The sequence below is a fragment of the Molossus molossus genome, unplaced genomic scaffold, assembly GCF_014108415.1.
Source record: "Molossus molossus isolate mMolMol1 unplaced genomic scaffold, mMolMol1.p scaffold_m16_p_1, whole genome shotgun sequence".
NCBI classification, from domain to species: Eukaryota; Metazoa; Chordata; class Mammalia; order Chiroptera; family Molossidae; genus Molossus; species Molossus molossus.
The window spans coordinates 136923132-136950676 of NW_023425344.1; the positions used below are offsets into that span (position 1 = coordinate 136923132).

At 36.0% G+C, this 27545-nt stretch overlaps 1 protein-coding gene and 1 pseudogene across 8 annotated transcripts in view; both read left to right on the forward strand.

The window, feature by feature from the left end:
• TOGARAM1 (TOG array regulator of axonemal microtubules 1) overlaps positions 1–27545 on the forward strand; it is a 98579-nt gene that overhangs the window by 67949 nt on the left and 3085 nt on the right. For 4 of the 8 annotated variants that reach the window (XM_036253239.1, XM_036253238.1, XM_036253235.1 and 1 more), the window contains 8 exons: positions 1931–2084; positions 5064–5169; positions 5465–5700; positions 6107–6265; positions 9223–9349; positions 11398–11516; positions 21953–22184; positions 24351–24570. In XM_036253239.1, the coding sequence (XP_036109132.1) occupies positions 1931–2084; positions 5064–5169; positions 5465–5700; positions 6107–6265; positions 9223–9349; positions 11398–11516; positions 21953–22184; positions 24351–24570 (1353 nt within the window). Of the gene's footprint in view, positions 1–1930; positions 2085–5063; positions 5170–5464; positions 5701–6106; positions 6266–7099; positions 7160–9222; positions 9350–11397; positions 11517–19621; positions 19768–21952; positions 22185–24350; positions 24571–27545 lie in introns of those variants that run through there. The other 4 variants (XM_036253236.1, XM_036253240.1, XM_036253241.1 and 1 more) reach the window with 4 other exon arrangements.
• Positions 17400–19365, forward strand: LOC118639457 (annotated as a pseudogene).

The following is a 27545-nucleotide window of genomic DNA, read 5'->3' on the forward strand; positions in this document are numbered from 1 at the left end:
AAAATTTTTAAGAAAAATAAAATGAGGTCTAATTATTATATTCTTTTTGTTTTAATTTATTGATTTGAGAGAGAGAAAGAAACAATTGATATTATTCCACTTATTTATATATTCATGGGTTGCTTCTTGTATGTGCCCTGCCTGGAAATCAAACCCACAACCTTGTTGTATTGGGATGACACTCTAGCTAACTGAGCTACCCAGTCAGATATATTTTATATATATATATATATATATATATATATATATATTTTTTTATATTTTTTTTTTTTTTTTTTAAAGGAGAAGTGTATAGAGGGATATTTATTGGATTTAGCAACATGTAGATCATGGGTATCCTTGGCAAGTGTTTTTTTTGTTGCTTTTTTAAGAGAGAGAGAGGAAGGAAGAGGGAGAGAGAAAGAGAAACATCAATGTGAGAGTGCACATGGATCATCTGCCTCCTGCACAACCCCTACCAGGGATCGAGCCTGCAACCCCCTAGACATGAGCCCTGATCAGCAATGAAATCGGCAACCTTTTGGTGCACAGGTGACACCCAACCAAGTGAGCTGCACCCACCAGGGCTATTTATTTATTTTTTTTATTTTTTTGTGTTTGTTTTGTTTTATTAATCTTCACCTGAGGATATTTTTTCCATTGATTTAGAGAGAGTAGGAGGGAGGGAAGGAGGTAGTAAGGGAGAGAAAGAGAAAGAGGGTGGGAGGGAAAGAGAGAGAGAAACATCGATATGAGAGAAACACATTGATTGGTTGCCTTCTGCACGCACCCTGACCAGGGCTGGGGATGGAACCTCCAATCCAGGTAAGTGCCCTTGACCAGGAATCAAACCCGTGACACTGTGTACAGGCTAACACTCTAACCACTAAGCCACACCAGCCAGAGCAGGGCTATTTATTATATTTTTCTCTTGTCACATCATCTTCCTCATGTGATTTACTGTAGCACAAACTATTACTAATTTATTACTACAGTAATCCAAAATATCATATTTATCTATTTGAATACTTCTTGTCAGGTATGTGGTAAGTTTCTTGAAAGCAGAAATTTTGTCTTAGATCTCTTTGTTTAAAATCAAATGTGATAGTGGACCTAGATCTAAATCCTGCCTTTGCCGCTCATTATCACTGCGACCCTGAATAAATTTTTTAGCCTCTGTATAGCTATTATTTTCTCAGCCACAAAATAGAGATAATGAGAGTATCTACTTCAGCGTTTTAGAAAATTAAATACAGTAAAGTTTGTAAAGGCAGATAACATAAGATCTGGCACAAAATATTTAATAAAAGTTAACTAATATTGTTAATAATACCTCGTTGCCTTTGGATTGTAAATGCATGAATAATCAAGTGAAATTTTTTATATTTATGTATCTCATATATTTCATATAACATTTTCTTACAAATAGCATGATCAATAAATGCTTTTAAGATAGTCATTTTCTAGTACCTGAAACTATTTTTCAAGGGTAATATTAACATGACAAATAGCTAATACATCTTTACCCATTTATAAAAGCCAGTACACATTTCTAACACCTCCCTGCACAGCTTACATTGTGTGGTACCCTCAGAACATAATCCTCAGCAGTCAGGGACGATTTATTTCCCCAACATCTTAAGAAAATGCTTTACGTCTGGAAATGGTTGATTTTGGAAAAAGCATTGTTTTTATTACAACACATAAAGCTAGGCTTTGTTATATAACTCATAACTGAAAAACCACTTATATATTTATATTACATGTAATTTAATAATTTTGTATATAGTTTTAAATAGCTTTTGTATGTGGATATTATAATTTTGTGGGAGACTAAATTAATAGTACTAATTCCTAGTAGAAATATTCATAGAATCTATCATCAGAATACCATTCGAATCCCTTTGTATCAGAGTTCCTGATGCTTTATTGAATATGTGGTTTGTTTCAGGTGAAGCGTCTCCTGGAGCCTTTCCACAGTATAAGGAAAGGATCCCTTCTGTCACTCATAGTCCAGAAATAATGGATTCATCAGAACTACGGCCATTTTCCAAACCAGATGTAGTGCTGATAGAAGCCTTGAAGCTTTTAGCCGATGAGGATTGGTAAGTTCACCATTCACTTTTTTTTTTTTTTTGAGATTTTCTTATTGATTTTTAGAGAGAGAGAGAGACAGAGATGTGAGAATGTAACATTGGCTGCCTCCTACACTTCCACTACCGAGGATGGAGCCTGCAACCCCTGCATGTGCCCTTATCAGAATTGAACCAGAACCCCTAGGGGCATGGGACAACACCCAACCAACTGAGCCACACTGTCCAGGGCAAGTTCATCATCCTTAGTTTAAAACTAAGCTAAGTTCCAAAAGATTTAGTAAATTTTTAATTAAAAAACTTGAAACATTTTCTATTAAAATAATCTTAGAAATGATTATTTTAGCTCTTGGATAGTTTCAGTTTTTTAAATGAATAATGTAGCTGAACTTTGGCTCTAATAGTACTGTATTACCAGTTATATTATAACTTATATACCATAACGATAGTTCAGCTTTATTATGGATTGCACAAAGATTTTGGCATTGGAATATAAATATTACCATTTCTCCAAGTGTTTCTCTGAAATATACCCTTCAGCAATCCTGGAAATATTGATCTGTTCCTACTACAGCTACAGCAGCCACCTAGCCAGCCCAGCCCAAGTCCAGGGAAACACCAACAGTGGCATCCCACTTCAACTGAGCATCCACTGGCTGTCCTTATCTCAGTTAGCCCCCAGTTCCTTCAGCATCTCTTTCCATCCCCATCCTACAGTTGATCATCGGTTTTGCTTCTTTACTAGATCATATTCATAGAATATGCTATAATAGCTCTTATTTTTTAAAACCTGCCAAAATTGCACATCTTCATATTCCTTTCCTACCCTTTTTTAGCAAAAGTCCCTAAACAGGTTAATTCATTGTCTCTTATATTTCACCTCATGTTCTCTTCTCAACTTTTTCTTTTGTAATTTTTTTTTCTTTATTGATTTTTAGAAAGAGGAAAAGAGAGGGAGAGAGAGATAGAAACATTAATGAGAGAGAACATCGATTGGCTGCCTCCTGCATGCCCCTCACTGGGGATTTGGCTCACAGCCTGGGTGTATGCCCTGACTGGGAATCGAACCGGCGACCTCTTGGTGCATGGGTCAGTGCTCAACTACTGAGCCACACCAGCTGGACTCTTCATCATTTCTTTAATTGGCTTTCAACCCTCTCTCCATGACCACCACTTCACTAAAACTGCAGGAGCAACTGACCATTTTCCTAAATCTACACTAGTCATTTATTTGTCCTTATCTTATTTAACCTTCAGTAACATTTGACATAGTTGAAATTCCCTTCTTCTTGATACACTTTTTTTTTTTACCTTGGAAAAATCATTATTTTGATTTTTTCTGCTTCAGTACTTTCTGATTACTTCTCTTATGTTTTACTTCAAAATGAACAGTGCTCCAGAATTGGTGTTCTCCATCTACATTCATTCCACAGATCTAGGCTGGCACTCTTTTTCTGTAAAGAGCCAGCTAGTAAGCATTTTAAGCTTTGCAGGCCAGGTGTTTTTGTCACAGCCGCTCACCTTTACTGTTGTAGTGCAAAAGTAGCTTAGACAGTATGAAAACAAATGGACATGAATGGGTTTCTTTACTTGAAAAACTTTACTCGTAAAAAAATCTGATGGCCCTGGCCAGTTTGGCTCAGCGGTTGGAGCTTCAGCCTGCAGACCAGAGAGTCCCAGGTTCGGTTCCTGCCGGGGGCACGTATCAAAAATAAATAAATAAATTGTAGTAGAATCCATGTGACATCAAGTTTAAAAAAAAAAAAAAAAATTGATGGAGCCAAATTTGGTCTATGAACCATAGTTTGCCAACCCCTTTCTTAAATGATTTCTTTATTTCCATAACTTAAATATTCGTCTATACTCTGATTTCTCATAAACATATATCTAGACCCCTGGTATTTTCTTGAGCTCTAAACTTGTATTCCAGATGCCTCCTTGACACTTCCACTTGGATGCCAATAGACATCTTAAGTTTAACATGTCCATAATAGAACTCTTGGACTTCCACTTTCTGCCAAGATGGATTAACAGACATTAGATTTGCCTTCACATTTGAAAGAACTAAAGAAATCATACAAAATCCATGAAACAATGGTTTTCAAAGTATTGTTCACCAGGCAATGAAATCTAGTGATCCCTGAGAGATGGGAAATAAGCAAGGTGAGCCCTATAGTTGCCCTGGCTTACTCCCTGCAGAGAGTTTCCAGGTCACAGTTCAAGGAGGGAGAAACCATCTAGATATCAGCAGAGATGGGGATGGATCTGTGAGTTTAGGAAGGCCATGGTAGCTAGAGTTTGCAGGACAGAATGCCAGAAAAGATAGAGCTCCACACAGAACTCCAGAGACCATGAGAGAAATTTCTCAGATGTTTAGCTGAGAACTGGTCAGGACATACATGTGAGTTAATTACCTGAAGCCAGAATAAGGGCCACTCGAAGAAGTTATAGGGAACAATCCCTGGAGCATATGCAAGGCCAAGAATATATCCTGTTCCTACCAGCAGAGTGGAAAACTTCGTAATTCACAGGGCTTTGGGTAGAACATTCAGAAGAGGTTTGCTTCTTCTGTGGAGTGAATAAACCTTAAGCTAAAGACTAGATTGGGCCCACCTAACAAAGCATAATAGCAAGGCCTGAGATGATCAGATTTTCCAAATAACTACATCCCAGAACAAAGTTCAAAAATATTTATAGGCGTACAATAATATTCAAGGTAAAATTCACAATGCCAGGCATCCAATAAAAAATTGCCAGTCATGCCCGGCATTACCAAGCATGAGCTTAGTTTGTCAGTAATGGTTTTGAATCATGAAAGAGAACTATTAGATCAAACAAAACTTTACATACTTTCTTTAATTTGAAATTCCTACATGATAAGGGAAAATAGGCCAGGTGTCCTATTGGCAGTATTTCAGACACAGAAGACATCCTGTTCCAGTTGAGCCCCATTTTAATAAGTGATTAATCATTTGTTTTTTTTTCCCATAGGGAGAAGAAAATTGAGGGACTGAATTTTATTAGATGCTTAGCTGCTTTTCATTCTGAAATATTGAACACAAAGTTGCATGAAACAAATTTTGCAGTAGTTCAAGAGGTAAACTTATTTTCAGCTGAGTTAAGGATTGTTTGAATAACAAAGAATAAATATGTCACATTTATTTTACCTTTAAAAACTATACTAAATGATGTGAGTTGGCTTGTATGTAGTTTAAAGTAACTCATACTTTACATTGCAACATTAAAAATATTTTATGAAATGTTGATTTTTAGGACATCAGATAATACATATTATAACATGTTACTTTAGTAGTAAATTTGGTTTCAAAGTCATTATTACTGATTTTCTTTCAGAATATCAGCAAAATGTACATTTTGGACATTTTTTTTAGGTGAAAAATTTACGCTCTGGAGTTTCTCGTGCTGCTGTGGTCTGTTTAAGTGACCTTTTCACTTACCTGAAAAAGAGCATGGATCAAGAACTAGATACTGCAGTAAAAGTTTTGTTGCATAAGGCAGGAGAATCCAATACATTTATAAGAGAAGATGTTGACAAAGCTTTGAGAGCTATGGTCAGGAATGTAACTCCTGCACGTGCAGTCGTTTCTCTCATCAATGGAGGACAAAGGTAATGTTTACAGTAGTCTCGATATGTCCTTAAACTAAAAATGCAGTTGTTTGTAATCTGGGGTATAGAGAAAAACTAGGAGATTTCAGTATTCTTTCTGTTGAAAAACATTTATTAAATAATTTATATGTAATAAACACTATATTAGGTGCCAAACATACAAAGAATATTATTATCCTAAAAATAGTATCTATTTTCCTAGATCTGGAACTAAATCAATGCTAGTGATTGAGTTTTTATTTATTTTTAACTTATTGGAGAAGGATAGCTAATATAAATAATTTGTGATTCTAGCTTTCAAGGGTGATGAAGGTTAGTAGTAGTTTAATCATTTAACTTGAAAGGTATATCTTTGGAAAATTGTTCATGCATCAACTTTGTTTTAATTCACCATGTTTCCTTGTAGCCATTTACACATTGCAGTAAGGAGATGTACAGCCCAGCACCTTTCAGATGTAGTGGAACTTATGGAAGTGGAACGTATTTTGTCTGGAACAAAAGATATGGCTGACCGTATATTACCAGCTGCTGCTAAGTTTGCTCAGGACAGCTCACAAGAAACCAGGTGAATAGCTACTAATAATGTTTGCTGAATCTTTTAGTTTAAGGGCTTAAAATAAAGAAACAAATGTTTAAAAAGAATGAACATTTTTCTACGTGGACAAGGTTGTCCCCAGGGATTGGTGCTGGGGAATGGTTTTATATAACCAATTTGTAAATGATCTTGGGGGAGTACACAATGAATTTTCCAAATTTACAGATGATACTACATACCTCTGTGTAGTAAGATGCCATGTCACAGGGATGAACTGCATGAAAAGAGCACAAAACTGTATGAATGGGCAAAAAAGTGGCAGAAGAACTTTATTGTGGGCAAATATAAGGTAGTGCATTTAGGAATAATGATATATTTTCCAAGCAGTCAGGTAAAATCATGGAAATAGTTGCATGTGAAAAAATGGATAGCATAGTATCTCCTGAAACATGAGATATCTGTACTTAGAAATTTCCATGAATTTTTTATTGCTGTCTGTACTTGAAGAACAATTTTATGAAGGTTAAGAACAGTCAAGGAAAGATGACAAAATAATTAAGATGTGGATGGTACTATAGGTGAAATTTTGGATGCAGTCAGAAGCCTAGGTTCAATTCCTAGACCCAGTCACTGTTTGCCCTTAAGCAAGTTACTCAACCTGTTTGCCTTTGTTTCCTTGTCTATAAAATTAGGAAGGTTGGACTGGGTGATTGATAATGCCCCACACAAAATTCTAAAATTTATGGCAGTTATATATGAAGTTAGATTTAAAGGGTAAAAAGAGACTCCTGAGTTCATAGAGACCAAAGTAAAAAAGGATATCAAATTCTTAACATTTTAAGACAAAGATGCCCATTACTTTAGGTAACTGGAGTTGCTCGTGTGGACATCATTATACCAAAAGCTAATATAGAAGGTAAATATATTCATTTTCTCTTGCTGTATAACAAATTATCACAAATGTAGTGATTTAAGTCAACACAGATTTTTTTTTTTAGCTTACCATTCTTTAGGTTAGAAATCTGGCATGGCTCAAGTGCCTCACTTTAGGGTCTAACAAGGTAGAAATCAAGGTGATCACAGTATTGGACCCTTACCTTGAGGCTCTATAGAAGAATCTACTTAGAACCTCATTCAGGTTTTTGGCCAAATTTAGTTCCTTGTGGTTATAAGAATGAGTTACCCATTTCCTTGCTATCAGTCAGGGTTCTCTTACTTAGCTCCTTAAGGCTACCTGAATTCTTTCTCATGCAGCCCCGCTCCATCTTCAAGTCAGCCAGCAAAATGCTGAATCCTCCTCAAGCTTAGAGTGCCTGACTTCTGCTGCGAACCACGAAAGCTCGCTGCTTTTAAGGGCTCGTGATTAGATCCAGATAATCTCCCTATCTTAAAACCATCTCTACCATATAACATAACATAATTCTGAAAGAGCAGGACATCCTGGGGGAATCGTTTTAGAAGTTCTGCATACCACAGTAATGTTCAAAACAATTTAGGAGGGTTGGATCATAAAAGACTAGTTAGGAACAAAAAAAGAATGGTTGTTTTGTGCCGTAACTTTTTCTTAATGGCATAGTAATTCTTACAATCCATTTGTCACTTCCTAGATTCTTATTTGAAGATTTAAAAGTACAAAATGGTTACAGATTTCCAGATATTTCTCACATTTTGTGTTCCTGTTGCCTGCTATTGGGTTGTTTTAGCCATTCCCAAATTATTAGGGCCTTTGGTAGACCTCTAGTCTTCAACATTCTGGGTTAAAAGGTAGAATTGTCTTTGAAACTATAACTGATTAGGCACCGCCTATCTGGGTGTAGACCTTATTCAGGTTGTGGGAGAGAAAAGGTAATTTTTATTCTCTGGAATACCCTTTCTGTAATTTTATTATATTTGAGAATCTGTTGATACATATGATACTGTTGGTACCACTCCCCCGCAAAAGGATTGCCTTCTCTGGTTCTTCTAGTCCCATATACATATCTAAGTTATATGCTAAAATATAACTGTTATTTATTTTGGGGCCAAGCTTCCTTAAAAAAAAATATGCTATTGTTTTGAGATACTATATGATCTCTCTATCCAAAAATATCCCCAATATGCACTTCCATGATATTTGAGTTTCTACCATTAGAATGATATCTTGGCTTAAGGTATAACCCAAAAGAATGATTTTAAAATCCATCTACCATAAAAATTTTAGTTTGGAGAGGATTACCCATTCATTAATATACCAACCATGATTTATCAATTAACTTTGGGTATATTTTAGGTAGCAGAGAATAGGTTTTTGACACATTGGAACCCAGGTAAATTATAGCTAGGAAAAAAGAGAGAGGGTCAGAAACACAGAACCAAGAGAGGGTGACTCAGGTCAAAACGTCTAGCAAGCAGGGAGGAGGGTGTCAATGGGGTAAAAAAAGAAGAAACATCTGTAACAAAAATAAAATTTAAAAATAAATAAATAAACAACAAAATAAATAAATAAATTTAAGAAAAAACAGCCCTGGCCGGTTTGGCTCAGCGGTTAGAGCGTCGGCCTGCGGTCTGGAGAGACCCGGGTTCGGTTCCCGCTAAGGGCACGTACCTCGGTTGCAGTTTGTTCCTGGCCCTGGTTGGGTCGTGTGGGTGGCGGCCACTCGATGTGTCCCTTTCACGTCGATGTTTCTCTCTCTGTCTCTTCCTCTCTCACCCTCCCACTCTATCTGAACAAAAAAACCAAAAAAATGTCCTCAAGTGAGGATTAAAAAAGAAAAAGAAAAAGAAAAAACAAAAACATCTAGCAAGCAGATGAATAGCAAAAGGTCACTGGGCAAGGAGTCCAGGACAAAGACTTCTCCTAACTCACAGTTCTGCCAAAGGACAGCCTTGATATGAACCCTGACGTGCCTGAAAAATAGACTGAAATCTTTTGACTCTTCATATCTAAGGACAGAAATTGAGCTTGTTAAGATATGTAAGATTATTTATAATTTCTCAAATATCTATAGGTATTATGGTCGAAAGATGCTTTTCCTCATGATGTGTCATCCTAACTTTGATAAAATGCTTGAAAAGTATGTCCCATCTAAAGATTTGCCATATATTAAGGAATCTGTTAAAAGCTTACGACACAAGGTATGTAGAAAAAGTTTAATATAAACAACTTTCCAAGCAAAGTTTATTTGCCCAGGATGGTAAATGGATAGAAACAATTACTTTTTCAGTTGTCTCTTAATCATTTAGAATGTATCTACAGAAGTCTATCAGCAACTGCAGTACTAAGTAGGTAGTCATAGTGTCAATAAATGTTTATTGAACAGAAGCTTGATATTGGGTAGAATATAGTGTGTCTTATTGGAGTTATAAGACTTGGGTTTAAATCAACTGTGAGAATTAGCAACTATATATAATTTTAGGCACATCATTTCTTTAACCAGGATTTTTATTTTTATGAAATTAGGATAGTGATACTTATCACTCTGGGTGCCTGCTTTATTTACCTGTATGTTTCACAATTAGAGCTCCTACCACACTGCAGAGCATTGAGAGGTATCTCCTTGAAAAGAAGCCCATTTATCCTGGTAGATAATGGGGTTCAGAAATGTCTATGAAATGAGTGGCTAAGGGAATACCAAGTGAAATTGTCTTGTAGAAAAATATTTCATTTACATATTATATTTATAAAAGTATGTTTAATAATGTAAAATTTTTCTATGGTAATTTTTGTTACTTCTCTCTGATAACCTTGGGTAAAAGATTAATTTATGAAAGGATATTTCAAAGATATATGATAATATACATTTTAGAACACTTTTTCTGTCTGTTGATATTAAAGACGTCAGCTTCTTCATATAGAACTTACTAAAATAACCATTAAAAATTATCTTACTCAAATGAGGTGTATTGTATTTGTGAATTATTTCAAGTACAAGTATCAGGGGAAAAAAGAAGTTTGAAATAGTTCTTACCTGAATGTTTATTCTTATATTAGTATTCCATAGGAATTCATTGTTTATGTAATGTGTTCTTATTTTTTATATAGATTTTAGCTTTAAGAAGTGTTCTTATAACCCTGGCTGGTTTGGCTCAGCAGTTAGAGCATTGGCCTGCAGTCCAGAGAGTCCCAGGTTCGGTTCCCGCTAAGGGCACGTACCTCGGTTGCAGTTTGTCCCCGGCCCTAGTTGGGTGTGTGGGAGGCAGCCACTTGATGTGTTCCTTTCACATCGATGTCTCTCTCTCTCTCTCTCTCTCTCTCTCCCTCCCTCCCTCCCTCCCTCTCCTTCCAACTCTATCTGAACAAAAAATGGAAAAATGTCCTCGGATGAGGATAAAAAAAAAAGTGTTCTTATAAAATACAGCATATTAATTTTTAAAATTTTAACACTTTACCAAGCCAATATCACTTCCTGTTAATTGGTTACAAATATTGTTAATTTACCACTAATTACAAGGTATTTTACATATCTGATATATCTGATAGTCTTTAACGCAAAGTATAGCAGATTACTCAAATGTTTTCAATCATATGCCCTGGCCAATTTGATTCAGTGGTTAGAGCATCCGCCTGTGAACCAAAGGGTCACGGGTTCAATTCCTGGTCAAGGGCATGTGCCTGAGTTGCAAGTTCAATCCCCAGCCCTGGTTGGGGTCGTGCAGGAGGCAACAAATCGATGTGTCTCTCACATTGATGTTTCTCTCTCTCTCTCTCTCTCCCCCCTCCCTCCCTTTCACTTTATCTAAAAAAAGGAATGGAGCCCTGGCCAGTTTGGCTCAGCAGTTAGAGCGTCAGCCTGTGGTCCAGAGAGACCGGGGTTCTATTCCCGCTAAGGTCATGTATTTATAATTGGTTGCAGTTTGTCCCTGGCCCAGGTTGGGTTGTGCAGGTGGCAGCCACTCAATGTGTCCCTTTCACGTTGATGTTTCTCTCTCTCTCTCTCCACCCCTCCCACTCTATCTGAACAAAATATGGAAAAATGTCCTCAGGTGAGGATTAAAAAAAATAATAATAAAAAAATTTAAAAAGGAATGGAAAAATATCCTAGGGTGAGGATTAACAATAAAATGTTTTCAGTCATTAAAAAAAGATTAATAATGATTATTATGGAAATTACATTTTATGAGTTATTTCAATTTATTAGTGTTAAGACTTTCATTACACTGCCTTTCTTTATATTTACTTATAGGGTTTGGGAGATTTACCATTAGATACACCTTCAGCAAAAGGAAGACGATCTCACACTGGGAGTATTGGAAATACAAAGTCATCATCTGTTTCCAGAGATGTTTTCAATTCAGGGGAAAGGTAAGATCATTTGATAGTCCACATCATTAGAGAAATTACTCTCTAGTGGTAGTAGTCTCATTTGGATGTTTCCATGAGCTATCCCACAGGTATTTGCCAAGATATAATGGAGCTTTAAAAGTTGTTAAGGACTTAGAAAGTGTGAGGTAATTAGATTTAATAAGGCAATTATACATATATTCACAACTTGCTTTTACATGTATTAAACATTAGTAAAGCTTTAGTGTTATTGAACTTACCATATTAGCCTTATGTTGGACAGCTATGATTAATTTTTTTTAATTTATAGTGTATTTTTTTTCTTGATTATAAAAGCAATACATAATTATGGTTAAATTTAAAAACTTTAGAAAATACAAACATTAAAAGAGAAATTTAACCTGTAATACCAGTAACCAGTAAAAAACTGCTCTTAAATATTTTATAAATATAATTATATATGCAGTGGTCTCACCTATTTAAACTCTTTTAACAACATTTAATAGATTGATTATATTATTTTTAAAAATCTTTCAAAAGTATTATGATTTCTGATATATTTTTAAGTATATTTTAAACATTTTAAAACTGTAAATAGGTATACAGGTATATTTTATGTTTTCTGTATTTGCATATCTTTGAAATATTTTATAAACTAAAATAATAAATTTTATAAAAAGTAAAAATTCATGTGACAATATAGGCTTTGGGGACCTTGCTATTCAAAGTACAGCCCACAGAACAGCCAGTTGCATTGGCATCACCTAAGAGTTTATTAAAAATACAAAATCTTGCCCTGACCGGTTTGGCTCAGTGGTTAGAGCATCAGCCAGCAGACCAAAGAGTCCCAGGTTCAGTCCCCACTAAGGGCATGTATCTCAGTTGCAGTTTGTCCCCGTGGGGTCGTGTGGGTGGCAACCACTGATGTGTCTCTCTCACGTTGATGTTTCTCTCCCTCTCTTCCACCCTCTCTCCCTTCCACTCTATCTGAAGATAAATGCAAAAAATGTCCTCGGGTGAGGATAAAACAAACAAACAAACAAAAAAAACAATTAAAAATACAAAATCTTATACTGGCCGGTTTGGCTCGGTGGTAGAGCATCAGCCTGTGGACCAATGAATCCCAGGTTCAATTCCAGCGAAGGGCACATACCTCGGTTGTGGTTCGTCCCCAGCCTGGTCAGGGTCATACGGGAGGCAACCAGTCGATGTGTCCTCTCACATCAATGTCTCTGTCTCTGTCTCTGTCTCTGTCTCTGTCTCTCTCTCTCTCTCTCTCTCCCTTTTCCTCTCTTTCTTCCTGAAGATAAAATAGAAAAATATCCTCAAGTGAGGATATAAAAATAAAAAATTAATAATTAAATAAAGCAAAATCTTATACTGCCTCCAGGCTTACTAAATCAGAATCTGCTATTTTTCCACATTGAGATATAACCACATGATTCTGGATCAGATTTTTTGGTCCAAAATCTTTTTTTCATACCCAACAAGAAATTATTTTTTAACACTTATTGAGAGTGTATTGTGTTCCTAGTCTTTTCTACACACTTTTACTAGTCACTTATTTTGTAAATGTTTCTCAATTTTGGTTTATCTAATATTTTCTCACAGTAAGTTGAGGTTATGCAGTTTTGACACACATACCACAAAAATGATGTTTTGCCCTTCTCAGTGCATCATTTCATTAGGTAAATGATGTTATTGTCTTATTACTGATAGTGTTAAGGTGATTTTTCCTGGTATTGAAATAATGCTGGATAATACCCTTGTGGTTTCTCCTTTAATTCAAGAACTTCTGTAATGCAGGGGCTATTTAGAAGTGTGTTTAATTTCCAGATATTTGGAGATACCAAATATCTTTTTGTTAATGATTTTGAATAGTTCTGTTGTGTCATTAATTGTGCTCCATATGATTTCAATTCTTTTAAAATTACTGTTTTGGGGGTATTTTTTATCCTCACCCGAGGACAGTTTTCTATTTCTTGTTCAGATAGAGTGGGAGGGAGAAAGAGGAAGAAAGAGAGAGAGAGAAACATCGACGTGAAAGGGACACATCGAGTGGCTGCCTCCCGCATGACCCAACCAGGGCCAGGGACAAACTGCAACCGAGATACAAGCCCTTAGCGGGAACCGAACCCGGGTCTCTCTGGACCGCAGGCCGACGCTCTAACCACTCAGCAAAAATGGCCAGGGCTAAAATTACTGCTTTATTGTGTATATGTACCACATCTTTTTAATCCACTCATCTACTGATGGGCACTTGGGTTGTTTCCAGATCTTAGCTATTATAAATAGCGCTGCTATGACCATAGGGGTACATACATTCTTTCTGATTGGTGTTTCAGGTTTCTTAGGGTATATTCCTCGAAGTGGGATCACTGGGTCAAATGGCAGTTAATTTTTAACTCTTTGAGGGACACAGTAGTGTTTTCCACAGTGGCTGCACCAGTCTGCATTCCCACCAGCAGTGTACTAGAGTCCCCTTTTCTTTTCTTTTTTTTTTTTATCCTCACCTGAGGACATTTTTTCATTTTTTATTCAGATAGAGTGGGGAGGGAGAGAGAGAGAAAGAAACATCGATGTGAAAGGGACATATCGAGTGGTTGCCACCCGCACGACCCAACCAGGGCTGGGGACAAACTGCAACCCAGGTACATGCCCTTAGCGGGAACCGAACCCGGGTCTCTCTGGACCTCAGGCCGACGCTCTAACCGCTGAGCCAAACCAGCCAGGGCTAGAGTCCCCTTTTCTTTACAACCTTGCCAACACTTGTTGTTTGATGATTTGTTGATGGCGGCCATTCTGACAGGTGTGAAGTGATACCTCATAGTTGTTTTAATTTGCATCTCTCTGATGATTAGTGATGAGCATTTCTTCACACGTCTCTTGGCCATTTGTATGTCCTTTTGGTAGAGGTGTCTATTTAGGTCCTCTGCCCATTTTTTAATTGGGTTCTTTGTCTTCCCTTTGTTAAGTTGTATGAGCATTCTATATCTTTTGGAAATTAACCCCTTATCTGATGCATCATTGGCGATTATAGTCTCCCATATAGTGGGATCCCTTTTCATTTTGATGGTTGTTTCTTTTGCTGTGGTATATGTACATGATGGAATACTATGCAGCTGTAAGAAAGAAAGGTCTCTTATCCTTTGAGATGGCATGGAAGGATCTGGAGAGTATTATGCTAAGCCAAACAAGCCAAGCAGAGAAAGACAAATATCACATGATCTCACTTATTTGTGGAATATAATGAACTAAATAAACTCCTGAACAAAATTAACCCAGAGATATAGAAGTGGGGTATAGACTGACAAGCCTCAGAGGAGGGGTGTTTGGGGAGGGAGAGATAAACCACAGAACTTACATGCATTTATGCATGACCAATGAACATAGACAACAAAGCTGGGGAGGGGTGAGAAGGAGGGGGGTGTCAGTGGGGGAAAAATGAAAAACATCTGTAACAAAAACAAATTAATAAATAAAAAATAAATTAATTTTAAAAATTTAAATTACTGTTTTATGGTTCAGCATGTAGTTTGTTAGAAAATATTTTTATATCTACTTGAAAGAAAGTGTATTATACTCTTGTTGGGTGTCATGTTCTATAAAATGTCAGTTAGGTGAAGTTGATTGATTGTGTTAGTAAAGTCTTCCATATCCTTACTGATTTTCTGTCTACTCTCTATCAATTGCTGAGATAAAAGTATTGATATCACCAACCACATATGTAAAATTGTTTATTTATACTTTCAGTTCTATCACTTTTTGCTTTATGCATTTTGATGCAATGTGATTAAGTTCAGCTATATTTAGAATACTTATGACTTTTTGATAAAGTGACCTTTTTATCATTGTAAAGTAACTGTCTTTCCGTCAGCTAATATTTCTCTTCCTAAAGTCTACTTTGTCTAATAGTTTAGTGGTATTTGTATATGTCTTTTTACTTTTGGTATGTCTTTTTTTTTTAATAAGTATTAATTAGATGTAATTCTTATACCATATAATTCACCCATTTAACATACAGTTCAATAGTTTTTAATATATTCACTGAGTTGTGCAACGATCATCACAATCAATTTTAGAGCATTTTCATCACCTCAGAAAGAAATCCCATACTCATTAGCAGTCACTACTCATTTCCTCACAGTCTTTCCACTCCCAGATGTAGGCAGTCTTTTTTCTGTGGAATTGTATATTCTGGACATTTCATATAAATGGAATCATGTGATAAGAGGTTTTTTTGTGACTGACTTCTTAGATTTGGCATTATGTTTTCACGTTTCATCCAACTTTTTATTTTTTTTATTAATTAATTTTTGTTATAGATGTTTCTCCTTTTTCCCCCACTGATTCCCCTTCCCCCTCCCTCCCTGCCCTTTCCCCAGTTTGTTGTCCATGTCTACTGTTCATGCACACATGCATATAAGTTCTGTGGTTTATCTCTCCCCCACCACACCCCTCTTCTGGGGATTGTCAGTCTGTACCCCACTTCCACGTCTCTGGGACTACTCCATTCCTCAGACTGTTATGTTCATTATATTCCACAAATAAGTGAGATCATATGAAACTTGTCTTTCTCTGTTTGGCTTGTTTCACTTAGGATGATACTTTCCGGGTCCCTCCATGTAGTCTCAAAGGATAAGAGATCTTTCTTTCTTACAGCTGCGTAGTACTTCCTTATGTATATGTACCACAGCTTTTTTATCCATTCATCTACTGATGGACACTTGGGCTGTTTCCAGATCTTAGCTATTGTAAATAGTGCTGCTACAAACATGGGGGTACATATATTCTTTCTGATTGGTGTTTCAGGCTTCTTAGGGTGTATTCCTAGAAGTGGAATCACTGGGTCAAATGGAAGTTCGATTTTTAATTTTTTGAGGTAACACCATATTGTTTTTTATAGTGGCTGCACCAGTCTGCATTCCCACCAGCAGTGCACTAGAGTCTCCTTTTCTCCACACCCTCGCCAACACTTGTTGTTTGATGATTTGTTGATGGTGGCCATTCTGACAGGTGTGAGGTGATACCTCATTGTTGTTTTAATTTGCATCTCTCTGATGATTAGTGATGATGAGCATTTCTTCATATGTTTCTTAGTCATTTGTATGTCCTGTTTGGAGAGGTGTCTATTTAGGTCCTCTGCCCATTTTTTAATTGGATTCTTTGTCTTCCTTTTGTGGAGTCGTATGAGCACTCTATATGTCATCCAACTTTTTAGCATGTACCAATACCTCATTCCTTTTTAGAACTAACTAATATTTCATTGTATGGACTTAACTGCATTTTGTTCATTGATTAGTTGATGGATCTTTGGGTTTTGTTGTATACATATTTCCAATTCTCTTGGATGTATAGGAGTGGAATTGCTGGTTCACATGATAACTCTATGTTTAACCTTTTAAATAATTGTCAGACTGGTTTCCAAGTGGCACCATTTTACAATCCCTCCAGCAATAAAGAGGGTTTCAATTTCTCCATATCCTCGTCAACACTTGTAGTTATCCAAGTGTGTATAAAGTGATACTTCATTTGACAGACTCTCTCTTTGACTGAACTTTAGATAGGCTCCTTTGAACCCTCTTTTACACTGGGCTTTCTTCTTGGGCACTATTCTTGGCCTACGTAAACCAGTCTTAGCAAAGAATTCTGTTACGTCATTTTCTCCCCCCCCTTGTTATCTGAGTAGGTTCCTCATTCTCCACCATTGATGTATAACTACCTAGCCTGCTTTTGGCAAAAATCTTACTAGGCCAGTTTAGCAAGAAACTCTCTACCCTTGATGTCTTCTCTTAGTAATTTTCCATCTACTGACCCCCTCAGTATGCATATTGGCTATAAATCCCCACGTGTCTCTGCTGTATTCAGAGTTGAACACACTTTTTCTCCCTTGTTGCAGTAGTCATGATCCATATTGTGGTCATCTTGAGTAAAGTTTTCTTTATCATTTTGCCAGTGTCAATAATTTTTGTAACACATTGTGGTTTTGACTTGCATATCCTCATATATATATATGTTTTTCTGTAGACAGTATATTGTCTTGCTTTTTTATTCGATCTGATAATCTCTGTCTTTTAATTGGCAGATTTGACTATTTATATTTTGTTAATATTCATATGTTTGAGTGTAAGTCTGTCTTGGTAGATTGTTAAATTAGTCCCATGTTTTTGTTTCTTATTTTCTCTTTTCTTGCCTTCTTTTGAATTGATTGATGTGTATATGTGTGTGTTTATTTTTGTATGTCTTCTTTGGAAAAATGTCTATTTTGTTCCTCTGCCCATTTTTTAATCAGATTTTTTTTTTTTTTTGCTATTGAGTCATATGAGTTCTTTATAATTTTGGATATTAACCTCTTATAATATAGGATATATATCATTTGCAAATATTTTCTCTCATTCCATGGGTTGCCTTTTTATTTTATGGTTTCCTTTACTGTGTAGAAGCTTTTTCGTTTAATGAAGCCCCTTATGTTTATTTTTTCTTTTCTTGCCTTTGTTTTTTGGTGTCAGATCCAAAAAATTCATTGCCAATACCACCATCTAGGAACTTACACCTTTTTTTTCTGTTCTAGGAGTTTTATGGTTTCAGGTGTTATATTTAAATTGTTAATTCCTTTTGAGTTGATTTTTTTTTTTTTTTTTTTTTTTTTTTAGAGGAAGGAAGAGAGAGAGAGAAACATCAATGTGAGAGAAACACATTGACCAGTTGCCACCTACACAATCCCAACCCGGGCTGGGGACAAACCACAACCAAGGTACATACCTTCAGCAGGAACTGAACCTAGCACTCTCTGGTCCGCAGGCCTATGCTGCAATCGCTGAGCCAAACCAGCTAGGGCTTGAGTTGATTTTTATGTATAGTTTAAGATAGGGGTCCAGTTTCACTCTTTTGCATGTGGGTGTTTGATTTTTCCAACACCATTTATTGAAGAAGTTATAATTTCTCCATTATATAGTCTTCACTCCTTGTCATAAATTAATTGACCATATATGTGGGAGTTTATCTCTGGGCCCTTTATTCTGTTCCATTGATTTATGTGTCTGTTTTTATGCTAATAACATACTGTTTTGATTACTGTAGCTTTGTAATAAAATTTGAAATCAGGAAGTGTGATGCTTCCAGCTTTGTTTTTCTTTCTCAAGATTGTCTTAATCCTCATCTGGGGTTGGTGACTTCAGGCATTCACTGTGGTCCAGCATTTGACGTACTGTCAGAGGCTGTCCTACAATACAACCTCTTAACAAAACTAGGCTGTCCTGAACCCCTGGTAATAGAATTATTTACCTTTATACCAAAAAGATTGGAAAAGCAACAAAATCTGCATGTGGTGTATCCTCAGGCTGACTTTGTGGAGTTTGTGCTGTGAGGCCTAAAGTTCTAATGAGGTTATCTAAAACTAAAAAAAAAACATGTCAATAGAGTCTATGGTGCATCCATGTGTTCTGACTGTGTTCATGACAGGATCAAGCGTGCTTTCCGTATTGAGGAGCAGAAAATCATTGCGAAAGTATTGAAGGCACAGTACAGGGTCAAAAAGCTAACTTTAAAAAATGAATCTTCTTTGACTAATAAAAACAAAGGGGAAAAAAAGATTGCTTTGATTAATCTGGGTCTTTTGTGGTTTCATATAAATATTAGGGTTGTGAAAAATACCACTGTAATTTTGAAAGGGAGTATAATGAATCTGTAGATTGCTTTGGATACATATTATGGACATTTTAACAATATTAAGTCTTTCAGTTCATGAACACAAAATATATTTTATGTATTTGTGTCTTCAGTTGTTTTCACCATTATCTAATAGTTTTCAGTGTACAAATCATTCACTTTCTTGGTTAAATTTATTCCTAGGTGTTTTATTCTGACATAATTATAATTGGGGTTATTTTCTTAATTTCTTTGTCTGATAGCTTGTTGTTAGTGTTTACAAACACAACTGATTTTTTATATTGATTTTGTACCCTGCAACTTGGCTGAATTTATTGTTTAGTCCTAAAAGTTTCTTGGTGGAGTCTTTAGGATTTTCTCTATATAATATATCATTTGCACATAGAGACTATTTTACTTCCTCCTTTTTGATTCAAATACCTTTTTTTTTTTTTTTCTTGCCTAATTGCTCCTGCTAGGATTTTCAGTAGTATGTTGAATAAAAGTGGTGAGACTGGGCATCTTTGTCTTGTTCCTAATATTAGAGAAAAAAAACTTTCAACTTTTCATTGTTGATTGTTATAGTAGCTGTGGGCTTGTTACATATGGCCTTGAATATGTTGAGGTACGTTTTCTCTATATCCAATTTGTTGAGTGTTTTTATGATGAATGGATATTGATTTTTATCAAATGCCTTTTCTGCTTCTATTGAGATGATCGTGTGACTTTTTATCTCTCATTTTTATTAATGTGGTGTATCATATCAATTGATTTGTGGATATTAAACCATCCTTGCATTCCTGGAATAAACCCTACTTTGCCATTGTGTATGATTCTTTTTAATTTATTGAATTTGATTTGCTGATATTTTGTTGAGGGTGTTTATATCTGTTCTATTTTATTATTCTTTAATGTCGTCTCTTTTCAAATAAATTTTATTATTGTTTTTTGTTGTTGTTTTTTTATCCTCACCCGAGGACATTTTTCCATTTTTTGTTCAGGTAGAGTTGGAGGGAGAGAGAGGAACAGAGAGAGAGAGAAAAACATCATTGTGTTTGTTTCTTTGTTTTTATCCTCACCCAAGAACATTTTTCCATTTTTTATTCAGACAGAGCAGGAGGGAGGGAGAGAGAGAGAGAAAGAGAGAGAGAGAAACATCGACGTGAAAGGGACACATCGAGTGGCTGCTACTCTCACAACCCAACCAGGGCCAGGGACAAACTGCAACCGAAGTACATGCCCTTAGTGGGAACCGAACCCTGGTCTCTCAGGACCACAGGCCAATGCTCTAACCGCTGAGCCAAACCAGCCAGGGCTAAATTTTATTATTGTTAATATACCTAGTGAGTTCCTCCATGTTACTTTATCTTTTCCCCGTAAAGTATATTAAGTGTTATTTTATAATCAAGTCCATCCTGTTTTGAACAATAAAAGGCCCATCTTATAGATAGGTTTCAGTAATTAAATGGTTTCTTGAGGTGTTTTCTGTTTTATTTTCATTTATTTACCTTTTATGTATCACATAGTCCTCCGTTAAAATATAAATTTCATCCTTTATTTTCTCAGTGTGGAAGTAATTAGAATAGAATTAATCATTTCACAAATTAACCTCAGATTAATTTATTTAAACAAATTAAAAATAATTGATAAGAATATCTAGGATCTGCGTTTTTAGATCACCATCCTGTGTCTACTTTTATAATGATTCTGAGTCATTCATTAACTCCCTGCTCTTATGACAACTTTAGCATTGAGTTTTGGTGGTAACTGACAATTGTTACCGTTCTCTTTAAGACCTATCAATTTGCAGGCTTCTTTAGTTTCAAAAGGATTATCATCTGCCACATTGAGTCACAGCTTTTTAGCAATGAAAAACATTGTACTACTAGTACTAAGTCATTGAAATAGTAAATCCTGCCAATCTCAAATTCCTAATTCTCCCTTGCATGTTCACATGGGTATTTCTTAGAAAAGAGTTAACAGAGCAGGCCTGGGACTATAGTCCTTAGAAAGGATTACTTGCAAGGTTAGCCCTTGGCTGGCATCTAGGAACTAGGATTTCAAGAGGATTTTCACTATTCCCTAACTGACAAGCAGAGTTTACAGTGCCTAAATTATTTGGGCAACCAAAATGGTTTATGCTGAAGTTCGGCTTTCCTTTTGGGAGTCTGTAATTTTGGTATATTCAGGCAGAAGACTAACCATGACCCACTACCAATAAAAACCTTGAACTCTGACCATCTAATAAGCATCGTTGGTAGACAACATTTCACATGTATTGTCAGTTTATTGCTAGAGAGAAATTAAGTCACTGGGAAGCTACTTTAGGAAGCTTACATCTGGTTCCCTCCAGATTTTGATCCATGTGCCTTCTCCCTTGGCTGATTTTGCTTTGTATCTGTCTACTGTAATAAATCTTAGTCATGAGTAAAACTGTGCTGACCCTCATGGGTCCTCCTATCCCAGCAAATCACCAAACCCAGGAGAGATCTTGGAGGTCTCAATATAATTATAGTGGTTATGGGTTAGATCATTTTGTGACCTTTCAAAATATGTTTTTATTGATTTCTGAGAGAGAGAGAGAGAGAGAGAGAGAGAGAATCAATGTGAGAGAGAAACATCAATAAGCACCCCCTTCTGTGGATCAAGCCTGCAACCCTGGTATGTTCTCTGACTGGGAATTGAACCAGTGACACATAGGATGACATTCTACCAACTGAGCCACATTGGCCAGAGCTGATCATTTGTGAATTTTTAGAAAATAAATATATAATAATAAGTATTATGTATTACATTTGTTTTTTTTATAGGAAATTAATAACGAGATTAAATTTACCTTTCTTTCATTTTAGAAAGGTAACTGAAATTTCTGAAGTCACCAGAAAATCAGTTCCCCGTAATTCCTTAGAAAGTGCTGAGTATATCAAAGTCATAACAGGTTTATTAAACGCAAAAGACTTTCGTGATCGTATTAATGGGATTAAGCAGCTTTTATCAGATACTGAAAACAATCAAGAGCTCGTTGTTGGAAACATTGTGAAGGTAAGGCCGTGTCAAATTTAATTTTCATTTTCAATCTGTGGCTAATAAAGTTTATTAGTATGAAAAGTTTTCCTAAATCTTAGTATTTGTATATATTATTTAAAAAAATTTTTTTTTTTCTCTCTAGATTTTTAGAGAGAGAGGAAGGGAGAGGAGAGAGAGAGAGAGATAGAAACATCGATGAGAGAGAACATCGGTTGGCCGCTTCCTGCATACCCCCAACTGGGGATTGGGCCCACAACCTGGGCATGTGCCCAGACCAGGAATCAAACCAACAATCTCTTGGTACATGGGTCAATGCTCAACCACTGAGCCACACTGGCCAGGCTATTTTAAAAGGTTAAAATACTGCCCTGGCTGGTTTGGCTCAGCAACAGAGCATGGGCCCGTAGACCAATGCATTGTGGGTTCGATTCTGGCCAAGGGCAGGTCTCGGTTGCTGTTCGTCTCCATCTGTGTTCGGGGTCCTGTGTGAGGCAACCAATTGATGTGTCCCTCTCACATGGATGTTTCTCTCTCCCTTGCTCTCCCTCTCTCTCCCTCCCACTCTGAAGATAAATTGAAAAATATCCTTGGGTGAGGATTTAAAAAATAAAATAAAATGTTAAAATAACCTTAGTGAAAAGGATGGATTAGTTAGGTTTTGCTGTTTTAAAAGCATTCTAGAACAATTCAAAGTAATTAGAAAAAAATAAATTAACAAAATACTGCTTATTTGTATGAATTTTCCCACTAGATGGTAAATCCTTGAAAGCTCTTGGAACCCGACAGTCAGTAAATATAGTATAAGTTGAGTGATTCAATAAATATTTTAAAAACCAGAGGATTTAAGAGACTTGATATTACTCTAGAATGGTTATATTAAATATTTTCGTATGTAGGTTAGACATCTAAATATACCAGTTTATATATCTATCTTTAGGAAAACAAGAAGAAATAGAAAGAGAGATAGTAATAAATACTGGTAGTATTGAAGCATAAATTATTTATGACTCATCAGAGTTTAGTTTAGATAATTTTATTAGTAATTTATTAATTAAATTTCATTTGAAAATTTATATTATGTGCATTAAACTTGGAAAACATACTAGAACTACTCTTTTAATCCCAGTATTGTTGTCTCTTAATTTTCAGAAGCAAAGTACCACATTACCATATCATGAAAACCAGAAAGTTACATTTTCTGATTCTGTTGAGTAAAAATAAATGTCTTGAGAAGACTATTCTTAACATGAAAAATGTATATTATGTATATATTATTTATATATATTTATATATATATATTATTTATATATATCAGGAATTATTTGTTAATAGTCTCAGCCTCACAGAATAGCTCCTCACTCATTTAACATGAATTAAGAATTGCCTAGCATTCACTTTATTATATCTTTAATTTATGAAAGTTAAGAATTCTAAAGAGCAAGGAATAATTGTTAAAGTAATTGGGTTAAGAGGAAATAAGAAAATTTAACTGACATTGCAACTAAAATTATCATAAAAAACCTAAACTGAAATCTTTATAGTAAAACTTACATGTCTACTTTTGCTCTGAATAGATTAGTGTGTGTGTGTGTGTGTTTCTTTATTGGTTTTAGAGAGAGAGAAAGGGAGAGGGGAAGAGAGAGATAGAAACATTGATAAGAGAGAACATGGCCCCCCGCATACCCCGCACTGGGGATTAGGCCTGCAACCTGGGCATGTGCCCTGACCAGGAATCGAACCAGTGACCTCTTGGTGCATGGGTCAGTGTTCAACCACAGAGCCACACCAGCTGGGCACTATGAATAGATTAAAAATAGAAACTTATTTTAAGTGCTTAGTGTTAGATAAGCTAACCTATACCTTCCAGAAACAGCATTTTTATCACATTAATAGTGAACTAGTCATCTGTCTACTGAGCCAAATTTGTCTGCCTTAATTTATTAGTATGTCTTTGGGGTGATTTTTGAAGCCTTCTCTTTTTGCTATAAGAAAATTCAACACTTAGATTTATCATCCAAAGTTTTATAAAGTTTCTATTTTCTAAAATCAGGTTAAATGAGATGGTGTGTGTGTTTTTAAACAGTGTGCTAAAGGAGAAATACTATTAAATGCCCCCCAAAATGTAAATATAATAGCTATGAACAGCATTTTACTTTAAATAATTTACCACTTTACTTTCAGATTTTTGATGCTTTTAAATCTCGACTTCATGATTCTAATAGTAAAGTAAATCTGGTGGCTCTGGAAACCATGCACAAAATGATTCCTTTGCTTAGAGACAATTTGTCTCCTATCATCAACATGCTAATTCCAGCAATAGTCGATAACAATCTGAATTCTAAGAATCCAGGCATTTATGCTGCTGCCACAGATGTTGTCCAGGCACTGAGTCAGCATGTCGGTAAGAAATCTTACTTTGGCACTGTTGTTACTTGGATTTTACATTTGTACTTTCTCATTTTACATATTTTTTATAATGCTGAAATTTTAATTCTTCAATTTTTATCATTTAATGTCATAAAAATTTTTTATTTACTTAGTATATTTTAAATTACTTTTAGTGATTAAATGTTATCCTACTAAATTGATTTTCTCTTCCCTTATCTTTGACTTCTCAATTATTTTTTCCTACCTCAACCTTATATTTTATACAAAATTAACTCAAAATGGATCATAGATTTACATGAAAAACTTAACTGTAAAACTTTTAGAAGGTAACATAGGAGAAAATCGTCAGGGCCTTAGGGCTTGGTGAAGTATTATAACATGACATTAAAAGCATGATCCATTAAAGTTGATAAATTGGACTTCATCAAAATTAAAAACATTTGCTCTGCATAAGTCCGTTAAGTGGATAAAGAGAAAAACTACAGATTGGGACAAAATACTTGCAAACCACATATACGACAAAGAACTTATATCTAGAACATATAAAGAACTCTCAAAACTCAATTTAAAAAAAAAGTGAATAGTCCAATTAGAAAATGAACAAAAGACATAAAAAACATTTTTTAAATAGTTTTTTATTGATTTCTTTTTTTTAGAGAGAGAGAGAGAGAGAAACATCGATGTGAGAGAGAAACATTAATCAGCTGCCTCCTGCAAGCCCCACACTGGGGATTTAGCCCACAACCTGTGCATGTGCCCTGACTGGGAATCGAACCAAGACCTCTCAGTCCGTGGAATGACTCTTAATCCATCAAGCCACACCAGCCGGCCTAAAAACACTTTTTACCAAACAGGATACTATATGTGGATGGTAAACAGAAACATGAAAAGATGTTCAACGTCACTAGTTATTAACGAAATGCAAATGCAGATTAAGATCATGATCGCTACATGGGCATTTTAGGGCTGCCATAACAAATAACCACAGACTGAATTACTTCAAAACAACAAACGTCTATTTCTCACAATTCGGGAGGATGGGAAGTCCAAGATCAAGGTGTTGGCAGGTTCTATGGCTGTTAAGAACCCACTTTCTGGTTCATGTTTTGGCTGTGTCCTCCCATCATGAAAGGGGCAAGGGAGCTCTCTAGGGCTTTTTTATAAGGGCACTAATCCCATTCATGAGGGCTCTTAAGGCCCAGTTTAGATACTATCACATTGGGCATTGGGTTTCAACATATGTATTTGGAGGTTGGGAACACAAACATTCATTCTATAGCAAGTATTAGAACAGCCGAAATAAAAAATAGTGACAACACCAAATGCTAACAAGGTTGCACAGAAACTGAATGTCTCATACACTCCTGGTGAAATGTAAATAAAATGTTATGGCTTCTCTAGAATAGTTCTGTTATTTCTGTAAAAAAACTAAACCTGCACTTATCAAATAACCCATCAATTGTATTCCTAGGCTTTTATCCCAGAGAAATGAAAACTTCTGTCCATGCAAAAACCTTCACAAGATTGTCCATAGCAGCTTATCTGTAATAGCCAGCTGGAACAACCTTTATGTAATTCAGTGGGTTAATGGTGAAACAAACTGTGATACATCCATACCATAGCATACTACTTAACAATTAAAAGGAATAAACTGTTGACACACAATACAATTTGGATGGATGTCAAAGGCATTATGCTGAGTGAAAAAGCCAGTCCCAAAAGGTCACACATTCCATAGGATTCCATTTATGTAACCTTCTCAAAGTGACAAAATTACAGAGATGGAAATGGATTAGTGGTTGTCAGGGTTTAGGGGCAGGGTTTATAGTCACTGGATGTGACTCTAAAGAGGTAGCACTAGGGAGATCTTTGTAGTTATAGAATAATTCTGTATCTTAATTGCAGTACAATTACCCAAATCTACACATGATAAAATGATGTGGAATTATATACACATATTATATCATTGAATGTCAGGTTCCTTGTTGTTGTTTTTTTAATTTTTTATTAATTAATTTATTTTTGTTACAAATGTTTCTTCTTCCCCCCCCCCCCAGACACTGTCCTCCCTATCCCGCCCTCTCCCCCCCCCCCCCCCCGGCATTTTGTCTATGTTCATTTGTTACATAAACATGCATATAAATTCTTTGGTTTATCTCATCCCTTCCCCCACCTTCACCCCCCTCTTCTGAAGTTTGTTAGTCTGAACCATATTCCTTTCTATGTCTCTGGGTCTCTTTTGTTAATCAGCTTTTTTTGTTTTATATTCCACAAATAAGTGAGATCATGTGGTATTTGTCTTTCTCTGATTGGCTTATTTCGCTTTGCAAAATACTCTCCAGGTCCCACCATGTCATCTCAAAGGATAAGAAATCTCTTTCTTACAGCTGCATAGTGTTCCATTGTGTATATGTACCACAGCTTTTTTATCCACTCATCTATTGATGGACACTTGGGCTGATTCCATATCTTAGCAATTGTAAATAGTGCTGCTATGAACACAGGTGTACATATATTCTTTCTGATTGGTGTTTCAGGCTTCTTAGGATATATTCCTAGAAGTGGGACCACTGGGTCAAGTGGTAGATCAGTTTTTAATTTTTTGAGGAAACACCATACTGTTTTCTTTTCTTTTTTTTTTTTTATCCTCACCTGAGGACATTTTTCCATTTTTGGTTCAGGTAGAGTGGGAGGGAGAGAGAGGAACAGAGAGAGAGAGAGAAACATTGATGTGAAAGGAACACATCGAGTGGCTGCCACCCGCACAACCGACCAGGGCCAGGGACAAACTGCAACCGAGGTACATGCCCTTAGCGGGAACCGAACCCGGGTCTCTCAGGACCGCAGGCCGACGCTCTAACCGCTGAGCCAAACCGGCCAGGACACCATACTGTTTTCCACAGTGGCTGCACCAGTCTGCATTCCCACCAGCAGTGTACTAGAGTCCCCTTTTCTCCACACCTTCACGAGCACTTGTTGTTTGATGAT